This window comes from Lycium ferocissimum, unplaced genomic scaffold (genome assembly GCF_029784015.1).
Source record: "Lycium ferocissimum isolate CSIRO_LF1 unplaced genomic scaffold, AGI_CSIRO_Lferr_CH_V1 ctg6346, whole genome shotgun sequence".
NCBI classification, from domain to species: Eukaryota; Viridiplantae; Streptophyta; class Magnoliopsida; order Solanales; family Solanaceae; genus Lycium; species Lycium ferocissimum.
The window spans coordinates 26462-39489 of record NW_026726323.1 but is presented as its reverse complement, the minus strand read 5'-3'; the positions used below and the strand labels follow the sequence as shown (position 1 = coordinate 39489).

Below are 13028 nucleotides of genomic sequence, written 5' to 3'. Positions count from 1 at the left end.
GAATTTGTAATTTTTTGCTAATTTTGGTTAGGACTAACAAACTAGTCTCAACAATGATCATGTACAAAGTTTGGGATTTTAAACTCAATTTGTAACTTTTTGCACATCAATAATCAATGGAGACAAAGTTTACCCCCCAAAAAAAAAAATAGACACTAATTTCTTAGTTCTTTCTTTATTTTCTTCTTCACAATTTTACCTCGTGCCAATTAATGTAAACACTATGATAAATAAGTATTACCATATTTTGAGGGGGGGAAACTACCAAATGAAAGAAAATCACCATAGGAAGATATTGAATTTTGGAAAAGTACGTTAGAATTTTGGAAAAGTACGTTAACTCCAAGAAAATAGGAGCAAAAAATAACTTGAGAGAAAAGGGAAAATTTGAATTTAATAGTACAAAATATTAATACAATACTAACTAATTATATTCATACAAATGCATTAAAATAAAATAAATGACCAAGAAAAATATAAGGACTCCTAACTTTTTTTTTTTCAAGTCCTAAATGTTAGGAAGTAATTAAATGCCTATTTATAATTGATTTTCAAGTCCTATATGTTAGGAAGTGATTAAATGCCTATTTATAATTGATTTTCAAGTCCTAAATGTTAGGAAGTAATTAAATGTCTATTCCTAAATAAATAATCTATTATTTTCAACAAAAAGTATATTTTTATAAGGTAAAATAATTAAATAATAATATGAGAAAATAGTAAATGACAATTTTGACTATTGCAGAATCTTTTAATGAAGGGCAAAAAGTTCAATCAATATTTCTAAGGCCCTTCGTGTTTTTAATAACTAGTTTTTATATACGTGCCTCGCACGTAATACCCTAGAAATAATGAGAGCCAGATAAAAGTAAATAGAAAAGTATACTAAAGTTTGAAAATAACCAAGAGAGTATATGTCAGAAGTGTAAAATAAGATGTGAATACTTATAACCAAAGAAGTTTTGATTTTATTTGAAAGGTATAAAAGTGGATCGATGTTTTTGTTGGTTCTAAACTTCGATTCTTAGCATTCGTTGTTTTTAATGTATTAGTAAAATTTAAATACGCCTCTGGCTCTAATAATTTAGATTAGTCGTATATTTTGCTCAAGTTAATATAATGAACATTTAAGGGAATGCAATCCTGAAAGTAGAATATGAATCAAAGTGCAACCGGAGAATATAGAAATGGGAATCCACGAATTTGAAGAATAACAACTTTGTCCAACTTGAAAAGCATATAATTTGCACATATCTTGCTCATTGCCAAATGATTATCTATTTAAAGTCGTGAATATTAGTCAAATCTAAAGTTACAATTCTAAGCTTATCTAACATAAAATTGCTTTAAAAGAAATAATTTAGTTGTTTAATCACAAAAATATCGATAAAACAATTTAGACTTATCTTGTCAATCATAATTTTTTTTTTTAATCTAAACGAAATATTAAAGAATACTCTATACTACACTAAATCTACTAATTAACAAATAAAGCAATATACTTTATTTTTGGTTTCGCATCCGTAGCCGCTTTGGGACCAGACTAATTCAGATTCTCATCGAGAAAGTTCATTGTGGGGTAAGACTCTAAGTGCAAAGGCAACTTTATGAATGATTGCTTATCCACCACAATCTTTGATAGTTCGCAATTAGAGAATTTTTACATTCTATACCAACATAATTATAGGCCTTCAAATCCATTTGTGTATAGTAAGGTTCTCTGTGTGATCACAAGTAGCGTAAATGTAGTCAGTGTACAACAACAACAACAATGGCAACTCAAGAAAAAGTTGAAGCTTGTATGAACATTCACGGTTCTAAATTGATGATCATGAAAGTTTCTAGTCCATCTAGAACTAGTATGATGTTATGAACTTCAAAAGTTGGAACAAGTTTGGATTATAAGTCGATGCAAATTCATATTATGCCTGATTTAACAATTTTATCCCATATAAATTATCTTTCAAGGAATAGTTTAGCTTTCAAACGACATAAAAGTCGATTAATATTTCAAAAACTTTAATATTTCGCCGAAATATTAATGTAAGTAAAAGATGTCTCCTTTGCTTTCCCGACCTCCAGTTTCCTTTGTTTTATCCGTAGAGTGAAAGATAAACTGTTGTTCTGAGAAAAGAAACGACTAAAAATATTTAAGCATATTAGTGAAAAGATGGAGTTTCCAAATTAAATAAGGAAAGTGAATTTTTATCTGCAATAAAAACTTGGTGTAAAAATAAAGAAGTGTTCTAAAGGATATAGAGCATGTTCTAAACGCACAAGAAGCAATTTTACGCATACACAACTACTTCGAAAGGATCCTCCCATTGTTTCTCGTCAACCCAAAACCCAGCAAACAACATCTTCTCCTATCTCCATCATAAAGTTTAGAGAAAAGACATCATTTCACCCCTAAACTTAGCCGCAAAACTCACTTTATCAACTAAACTTTACTGACAATTATTTACCCCCCTAAACAAGTCGATAGTATATTAAATACCCCCCTAAGAGCTGACATGGCAGAGAGAGTGGACTCACCTTCCAAGTAGTGAGTGAGATAAGAAAAAAAATTTGAAAAACTAACAAAATCAGAAATCACACACGTGTCATTTTCTTAATGGCCAACATATAATTAATACTCTTAATATCTTTCTTTATTATTATTATTTTTTTTTTTTTGTAATTATATGAATTTTCATATTTCGAGAAAAATGAAATTTGTGGGTCTCATTTTTTCTTTAACTTTTTAATTTTTCTTTTCTTTATTTATTGTCTTTTCCAATAGAGAAGTCACCATTGTTGTCTCAGCAAGAAGGAAGCAACAAAAAGAAAAGAAAACTAATTGGCTAAAATTGATCTCTTCAACATGCACGTATGAACAACACCCAGAATCAACACCAAATTGAAATACATTCATTTCTTCAATACCACCCTAAACCAAAAAAAAAAAAAAAAAAAACTAATTGTATAAAATTAACAAAACTCCACCCGTTCCCCAATTCATAGCAACGGATTTTCATTATTTTTTATAATGGATTTTCATTATTTTTTCCAAAGAAAGAAACTTCCTTTTCATTATTTTTCCAACGGAATTTTGGTAAAGATCTTTAATTCCAACAAATTTTTCCCAACTAAAAGGAAACCCATATGACTATCATTGCTTTTCTATTTTCTCATTTTCTTCATTATTTTCACCAGAAAGACCACTCAACTCTTGTTTTTCCTGTTTCTTAGGTTCTATGGATCATTCAGGACCGTTGTTGAAATTGAGAAGGGGTTGACGTGTTGCTGTTATTAATAATGAAAACAATGGGGAAGAAGGAGAATGTTGCTGTTATTAACAGTGGCGGAGCCAGGATTTTCATCCAGGGGGTTCAAAAATTCTAAAAGGTAAATATACGAAGAAGTCAGGGGGTTCAACACCTACTATATATACAAAATAAAATAATTTTAAGTTTAAAAATACGCGTAATTTTTCGCGCCAGAAAGTTCGGATCCCTTTGGATATAAAATTTGTGGGCTCATACCGATTATTAATGGAAACCATGCGGAAGAACAAGTGGGAGAGAAGGCGTGGGGTGGGGAGGGGGGGGGGGGGTTTAGAAGAGGGAGAAAGTCTGAAAGGGTTAGGGTATGGGGCCCACCTGTATTTTTTTTTATTTAAATAATTTTTAGTTTAGTTTTGACGAATTTATTTAAAAAAAGAAAAACATCGTTTCACTGGCTTGAAAACTCGGCTTTTATTATTTAAAACTTAGCGGTAATTATTTACCCCCAAACAACAGCGATAATTATTTACCCGTAACGGGTGACGTGGCGAAAGTATCTTGATATAACTTAAAAGCGCGTGGGAGGAAAAAATAAACACTAAAAGTGATCCCAATGTACGAGATGTACATCTTCTAATTGGATGATATATTAAGATTTTCTTAATATTTTATTTTCTATTTTAAATTAACTTTTTCCTTTTCTTTCTTATTCTTTCCTTCTCTTTTCTCGTTCTACTTCAACGGTTCCCACTATTTTTCTTCTTCTTTGTTTCTTTGTATATAGATTTAATTTATGGGTTTGATTTGACACAAATAAAGAGATTAAATTTGTTGAGTTAACAAACCCATTTCAAATTCGACTGTGAAACAGTCATTCAAATGCATAAAGTTGACATTTGCATAAAATTGACATTTGCTTTTGTTCTTGTGTTGGTTTCTCTCTCTAGTGTTGTTCTGGGTTTTGTTATTAAGCTCTAGTTACTTTAATTTCTTATTACATATTCGAACAATCTTGTGCAATCGTCGAAATTACAATTCTTGTATTTCCAAAGAAATATTATTATTATCGATTGAATACCCACCGTACGAAGAAAGGGGGGCGGGACGAAGTGCTACTATTGTTATTTGTGTTAACAATAACAATGACAATTGTTATTGTTATTCAAACGGTGGATTTGGAATTGAATAGATCGAGGATCCTGCTCGATGAGAGCGGCTACAACTTTGCTCCAATAGAAGAATAAAATGCTAAGCGCGGGGATAAGTACGAGTCAATGGAATGTCAAGTGGGGTGGTGGTTATGCGGTGGTCGTGTGGTTATAGGTCGGTACAAAAATGAAGAAGATGATATATTTTTTTTGCTCTGTCCGTTTCGAAAAATCCGACTACATGTTCCGTTAAGTTGGACATATCGCTTGGGTTGCTTGTCTCAGTCGAATACCAATGAGCTAATCTAATAAATAATTAACTTTCGGTAGAAGGAGCCCGAACAATAAGCATTCAAGGATATCGGCTAACTCGCATTTTCATATTTTCTTTTGTTATTTCCTCTATCGTTGATGCTTTCCTTTCCAAAATACTCAACTCCTCTTGAACACGAAAATCACCACGCGAGGGATCAATGTATTAAGTTTTCCTAATACTAATAACCGGACAATACAACGTAATATAAGAAACGATATGAGAACGGACGAGGCATAACTAAACATAACTAAAAGTCTGCCCCCTCCGGCAGACTTTTGTTAAACTTTCTGACTAAAAGTCTGGGACCGGCATAACTAAACATAACTAAAAGTACGCCCCCTCGGGCGGACTTTTAGTTAAACACAATAAAAGTCTCTGCCGGATCCGGCATAACTAAATATAACTAAAAGTCTCGCCCCCCAAGATATTCAGCTTGCATTTCTAAGAAAGTATGCCTCAGATCGAGCTTGCATTTTAATCTTCTTATGCAGATATTGTTCCAACTCACATGCTTAATCTCAGTTTACAAATTAACAACAATTAACATAAGTATGAATTCAGCTGAGTTAGCCAGATATCCTTGAATGCTTATTGTTTGGGCTCCTTCTACTGAAAGTTAATTATTTATTAGATTAGCTCATTGGTGGAGGAGAAATGAATCTACTCACTCCCCCTATACTTCCTAAAGAACAAATGTAATGGAAGTTCGTACAATGAAACGTGCTTTCACCACGAGGATAGTTGTATTTGTTCTTTCGTTGTTTATGGCATTGCTAAAGAAGACGATTAATGTACTTGCCTCGATATCCTAATGAAATTGTGTGTATATGAAGGCTTCAACCTAATCAATTTCTTGTTTGACACCTTAGCGGTAAAGTTCTGTGATGTAATACGGTGGACTTCGACTTGATATGGTATTACCGAATACCGTACCGAACCGAAGTTTAATTTACTCGATTCTAAATTCGGAACCGAAGTTTGAAAGTTCGGTATTTGGTATCTATTTTCAATTACCGAATACCGAATTACCGATCCCGAACTTCAAAAATACCGAACCGAATACCGAACGCCCACCCCTATCACAATGCAGCTGGGGTGGGGGTGGAGGGGCGGAAGAAGGTGGGTTTGGTTGTTTGGTTGGGGGTGGGGGTTGGCGTGGTGGTGGTGGTGTTCTTCAATAATGAAGAAATCACAATGCAGCTGGTATGCAGCTGGGGTGGGGGTGGAGGGGCGGAAGAAGGTGGGTTTGGTTGTTTGGTTGGGGGTGGGGGTTGGCGTGGTGGTGGTGGTGTTCTTCAATAATGAAGAAATCACAATGCAGCTGGGGTGGGGGTGGAGGGGCGGAAGAAGGTGGGGGCGGCGGCGGTGTTGGTGGCGGGGGCGGCGGTGTTGGTGAGAATGAGGAGAAAGTAAGAAGAAAGAGAAAAAATAATAAAAGAAAAATAAAAAATGAAAGTTGGTAATTTTTGACGTGGCAATGACGTGGCAATGACCTGGCAATGATGTGGCAATGACGTGGCGCGAGTGTAATACACTCAGGCCGGTCCGAAGGCGCTAAGGGAGGTAAATAATTATCAGTTAAGTTGTTTAGGGGGGTAAATAATTACCAGTTAAGTTTAGTTGCTAAAGTGAGTTTTGCTGCCAAGTTCCAGGGGGAAATGATGTCTTTCCCCAATATCAACTAAATCATGGGGTTTCCAAAAAGAAGCAGAATAGCACTGAAAAACTTCTCTGAACCATCAACCATGTATTGGCAGCAAGTAGCAGTCCAAACAGTGAAAAGTAATCCTAAACAATATGTTAAGTTTTATGGAGAAAACTTACAAATAGATCAATCAAAAGTTCTTAATATAATAAATACATAAAGGAATGAAACAGTATTTCAAACTTTCAACTCTAAAGGTAAATCCAAGTCTTAATTATACCTTCATAACATTAGGAATTCGGCACTAAATTTGAGCTCCTGATTTGTTCACAATTTCCTTTCCGTCTTCTTCTCTTGGCTTGTAGTTGATTGAAACGGTAACAAACAAAAGATATTACTTGGACATAATTACCAGGGGCGGATTTAGAGGGTGAGTAGGGTATTCACCCGAACATCCTCGGCAAAAGTTACGGTATATATAAGGTAAATTTTCTGTGTTTGTATACATATATAAGTTTTGAACACACCAAATAAATCCAAAAGGTTAACTCCAGGGGCGGACCTACATTGGTTCAAGAGGATTCAATTGAACGGATAGGGCTCCTCTCCATTTCCCTTCTCTCCATTTTCCCCAAGTTCTATCTTAGATTAGAGACACATGACATGAATTAGAATTAATGGCTAAGATTTTATTGACTAAAACAAGGCCCTAACCATGATTACATTATTAATAACTTATCCATAAATATATTAGAATATTTTTCTCTCTCTTCCTATTTACTTTTCCTACCCAGTAAAATATCTTTTCTAATTTACCAGATTATTTTTTGCCACTTAATTTTTTTCCCCTAATAGACCCATTATTCAATTGGTGATATTTTCCATTTTTTCAATTATGATGCTTACTAATTCACATAATATAGACCCCATTATTCAATTGGTAATTGTATATTTAAAAGAAAGAGTTGTCTATACTCTGAAAAATATCACCATTAAAGAGTTATCATGATTGAAAAAAAGATGGAATATTAAATATGAAGAGAGAGAAAGTATTTTAACATATTTATGGATAAGTTATTAATTATATAAACTATGGTTAGGGTTTTGTTTTAATCAATTAAATCTTAGTCATTAATTCTAACCCATGCCATGTGTCTCTAATCTAAGGTAGAACTTGGGAAAAATGGAGAGAAGGGAAATGGAGAGGAGCCCAATCCCAATTGAACCCACTTCATTGGAAAAATTTAGTACTTATATACATAAATCATATAAGAAAATCCGTATATGTAATAATATGAGCCCGCTTTACCACGTCCGAGAATCGCAGCTCAGTGGTCAAGCGGGTTCAATATATGCAGAAGTGGCAGATAGGATAGAAGGCTAGGTGGCTTACCCTTTCACCATAGTAGTTGCAGTTTCGCTCATTTGTTTATTACCTTTGGTTTATGCATCTGATTGCTACTTATATTTGTTGGGCCGTTGGTACTTTGATTATTTTATTTATCTATAGTAGTTAATGCTCCTTTATTCCCGGACTGTTCTACCATGACTTTCTCGCTTTTGGTATTCGTGTTATCATATTGTTTTCGATATGCTTGGCCCCATCTCGACCTTTTGTCTTGTTTTCCTCTTATCTTCCTCTCTTCTCCTCTCTTGAGCCGGGTCTTTCGGAAACAATACCCGCCCTACCTTTCAAGGAAGTTGCGGAGTTGGTCTCGCGTACACTACCCTCCCCAGACCCCACATGGTGGGATTATACTGGGCTTGTTGTTGTTGTTGTTGGCAGAGATCGACTCTCCGCACCTGCCATTGCTCGTTTATGCTTATATTTTTTTGAAGTAATTGATAATTGATTAGGGTCCAGGGTTACAGGCACTAACATTAGGCCTGCCTGTAGCATATCCTAATTTAGTTTATTAATGAAAATATTGCTTCTTACTTCAATTAAGTAATACTTCTATTATGTATAAAATGTAAAAATATTAGTCTTTCTTCTTCGTCTTTGGTATACATGAAGGTTAGGTTAATTTTATTTATTTACTAGTATTTTTTTTTCTTATTCTGTTTTTGTTTTGTTTATGGTGTTTCAAAATTGTAGTTTTATTGTTATTAGCTAGTTATTAGTGTGAAACATAAAAATTTAAATTGAAGACGAGAAGAAAATTTTCAATCATGTAAATAACTAAAACGAAGTTATTTATCGAAGTTATATATATATATATTACTTGACCCTATGTTACTCGGAACCTTCAAAATTCAACTTGTGTTTGTTGGATTCTCCAAAAGTAGTGTATTTTTAGAGAATCCGAAACGAGTGCGATAATATTTTTGGAGAGTGCGAGCAACATAATTGAACCCACTTGACCAAAATCCTGGGTCCGCCACTGGTTAACTCAAGCGGTCCAGGATATTCAAAATTCTCTCTAGCAGGGGCGGATCCACCCTATAGTTTGGGGGTGGCATGGCACCCCCTCGATAAATAATTTTTTTATATACTTATGTTGTAATTTGCTTAAATTAGGTTAAATATATGATCCTGCCACCCCCAGTAATAAATTAGACAAAGGTGCCACGACTGGTAGACAAGTTTGAATCTATCTTGAATATTTTTTCAACTCCCGTTTTTTCTTTGTGCTTTTTACTTCCTTTGTACTCGAATTTATTTTTCGCCCTCCCAATTTTCTAGATTATCTTTTTATTATTTATATTGCCTTTCCTCTTTTCTATTATTTTATATGTGATCTCTAGCGAGAACACACGAATAGAAACTTCAAAATCCCTTAAATTAAGTATTTCTCTTAATCTCAAATCTGTGAGTATTTAAATCGAAAAACTTGGGTCTCAGATCAATGGGAATTTTGGATTGAGATCAAAATTCCTTTTTTTTTTTTTAATAATTTCTTTTGTTTATTACTCCCTTCCTCCATGTTTTCTAGTCTATATTTGACTTGGGACACTCTTAATAAGCAATAAATAAAATGAGAAATGAATTGGAGTACTTAATAATAAGAGTAAAATAGGTATAAAATGGTAAATTATATCTTGGTTTTTCAAACTATATAACTTACGAGTAAAAGTGGACATATATTTTTAGTATAATGGACAAATAAAATGGACGGAGGGAGTGTACTATAAAAATTTATGCTATTCTATAATTATTAAATTCAATTTAAATCACTTTACTACTTAAATTGTGATGGAAATTTCGTAAGTACTGCTTAGAAAAAAACATGAAATTTATGATTTATTTTTGAGAACTTGTAGTTTATCTAATTCTACATTTACTTATGGGAGTATTTACCTATTGAAGAGTTTTTCTATTATTTTTCTTATTTTGATTGGCGTAATTAAATTGAAGATGTTGTTTTACTTGTGCAAATTCATTTTTTAATATACATAAGAGATGCAAGTCCATTGGTGAAAATGTGAATTTTACTTCTATTGTTAATGGGTGTTAATGAGTGTGATTCCTTGTTTAAGATGCTAATTATGTTTGTTTTTTTATTTTGAGGTGTAATTTTCATATTTGTAAATAAATAAATAAAAAGCCTATTAAGTTGAGCCGAATAAACTAAAAAGAGATGGACTCGACCTAAATACACGTTCCTAACAAGATATACATTGAAGAAAATTGTGTGTCGCCACCTTCAAATCCTAGATCCGCCTCTGCTCTCTAGTGTCCGAAGTTCGATACCAGAGACAACATTTTTTTTTTATGTTTAGCTTTTGTTGTTTTTTTTTTTTTCCCCGAATCCTCTGAGTGATAATCCTGAATCGGCCACTGATAATCATGAGCTTGTTCGATTTACTTTACTTCAACATTAATAGTGAGTACATTGATCAGCAGTGAGTTAGCCTACAACATCACGCAAAGCCAAGATTTAAGTGAATTAATTAAAAGAAAAAACGACGACAAATATAGAAAGGAATAAGAAATACAATTGATATTTATTTAATAACCTCAGGACGATAAACACGCAAGAAAAGAGAATTTCAAGAATACATGGGCTGGTGCGTTTCAACTTTTATAAAGATAAAACTTTCATGGAATAAACCTATTGACTATTATATACAGAGGACTTAAGACGACAATTATGATAGGTTTCCGACATGGACTTTAACTACCTGACAATGACATCAACATACTCTTAAAGGGGGAAACAAATTGCGTAATTCTTATCCAAGTTAAATTAGAGTTACGACAATCCGAAAGTGACAAATTATAATTGATCTCAAAGTATTAAAAATTGGAGAGGAAATATTACAATTTTGTCCCTATTAATTGTGAAGTAAGAATTTTAATCTTAGCGATATAAAAGTCGATCAATATTTAGAGGATATATTCATCGTTCAATATTTAGTAAAAATTATTCATGCTTTTAATATATACTAGTCTCTATAAACGTGTCTCGCACATTATCCTCAATCAATCATAACAAATGTTAGGTAATATTATTCATTTTATGAGCTACCGCCAATCCAAACTAACGGTTTTAATAGATATTTTACATCCTATTTAGTCAAGCTCTTAAAATTTATTTATTTCAAAAAGTATTTGTTCAAAAGAGGTGCTTCTCGAAAAATACTATTGGAGGATAGCAGTTTGTGTTTGACTAATCAATTTAAAAAATACTTTTGTCAATATCATAGCAACAATTTATGCTAGGTTAAGGTTCCAAATTTATTTATTTTTTTATGAAAAAGAATTACGAGTGCTTTTTTTTTTTCAATGAGTTTTTTCAACATAATAAAATATAATTCAACCTTTGTTAAAAAATAAACAAAAAAGCAAAAAAAAAAAAAATTATTGTTTAGTGTTATTGTATATAGGTGGAATTTTTATGGTATTAGAACTTTGAAATCCATTAGAAATTCTTAAAAATATTATTAGTTGACTTTAAGACTTTAAGCTTTGAGTAAAAGGGATTTCCTTGTAGCAAAGAAGATATTCCAAAAGAAATAATTAATTAAAAGGGTTTAATATTAAAAAGGGTAAATAATCAAACTATGATTTTTTATATTAATAATAAATAGGTTAAGAGAATTGTTAAAAAAATTAAAATAAGAGAGTTAAGCGTAATAGCGTAAACTAAAGGGGAAGTGAGTGAAACGAAACGAAACCTTGAGGAAGGTCTCTGAAATTATCCCTTAAATAAATATGTTATGCACATTCAAATATTAAAAAATAAACAGTTTTAACATTTAGCGTTCAGATCCAAAGACAACATCTTAATCATTCAAACGTTCATTCAGATTCAGACGTCATAATCTTAATAAAAACAAATGAGACCTTAGTAGCTCAGTTGATTGGTTACCTGAACTTTCACTTATTAGTGACCTTGTAATCACCTCCCTATTTCCCCTTCCCCTACCTCTATGTAATAAAATTTTCAAATTAAAAAAAAAAATAAAAAAAATCAAGATTATATAAGCAGAGGAGTAGCTTTTACTGCTCAGAAACAGGGGATAATAAACACCAATTTGGGATACTTTCTGAAGAACTCAATAATTCCTCCAAATACTCAGCACCCAAATCTTCAAACACAACAACATTATTGGACACATCATTTTTTCTTGCTTTATTTCTTCTACTAACTGTCTTTCTCCTCATAGAATGTCTCTTCTTCAGTTCAATAACCGGCGAACAACTCTCATCAAATCTACACTTCATTTCATTTAAAGACTCCTTCACTATCTCCACAGGGAAATTAAGTATCGCCATCATACCCCTCATTGCAAATGCAGCTTGATCATAAGCCAAAGCAGCTTCTTCAGCACTGTCGAATGTTCCAAGCCAAACTCGAGCACCATTCCTAGTAGAATCACGAATTTCAGCAGCAAATTTACCCCATGGCCTCTTTCTTACACCTCTATAATTCTTTTCTTTTTCGGGTAATAATTCGCATGAAGTTACCTCTTCTGAGCTAGAGGAAGAGTTTGCTGTTTCTCCTGAATATTCTTTAACAAGATTAAAAAGGAACATATCTTCGGTGTCATTAACGTTAAATGGAAGAGAATTATGGTGAAAAAGAAGCTCATCCCATGAAGATGAATAATCCATGTTCAAGATTTTGAATGCAGAATGAATTAGGTGATTTTTTTTTTTTTGTTGTTGTTGGAATATTTTTGGGTTTGAAGTTTAAACGACGACTAAACCCTTTTATATACGTGAAAATGAGGAAACTTCTAGGGAATGATATTTTTATTATTAATAGGATGAGATAGTTAATTAATTTAAAGAAGTAATTCGCAAAGCATTTTGGGCGAAAGGGAGTGTTCAAGCAGAGGCGGAGTCAGGATTCGAGATTTGTGGGTTCGGGATTCTAATTCGTATAAGTTACTGGGTTCTGAATTATCAATTTATACATATTTAATGAAATTTTCAAGACAAATACAAGATTTTAGACCAAAGTTACTGAGTTCGACCGAACCCCCAAATACTATGCTAGCTCCGTCCCAGTGTTCAAGCACGTGAGTCAAATGATACAAGGCGGCGAGGTCTAAGTCATTTTGTTTTCTCTGTTCATCAATATATTAGATTAATGTGAACAAGACTTGTCTTGGGTTCACTAAACAGGCGTTTGGACATGCGATTTCATCTCATGATTTTATCTAATGAGATAAAATTTAAATTATCCAAAAAGACATGATTT

At 32.8% G+C, this 13028-nt stretch overlaps 1 protein-coding gene across 1 annotated transcript; it reads right to left on the bottom strand.

Annotated features, from left to right (window-relative positions):
• Window positions 1–11383: 11383 nt before the first annotated feature.
• On the bottom strand, window positions 11384–12509 carry LOC132045224 (ethylene-response factor C3-like). The gene has a single exon (XM_059435770.1). It carries the CDS (start codon window positions 12434–12436, stop codon window positions 11822–11824), a length of 615 nt encoding a protein of 204 aa, XP_059291753.1. The 5' UTR covers window positions 12437–12509; the 3' UTR covers window positions 11384–11821.
• Between the last annotated feature and the right edge of the window lie 519 nt (window positions 12510–13028).

Excerpts from the sequence above, each read along its gene's own strand:
- LOC132045224 (XM_059435770.1), bottom strand. The coding sequence starts at position 12,436 with ATGGATTATTCATCTTCATGGGATGAGCTTCTTTTTCACCATAATTCT.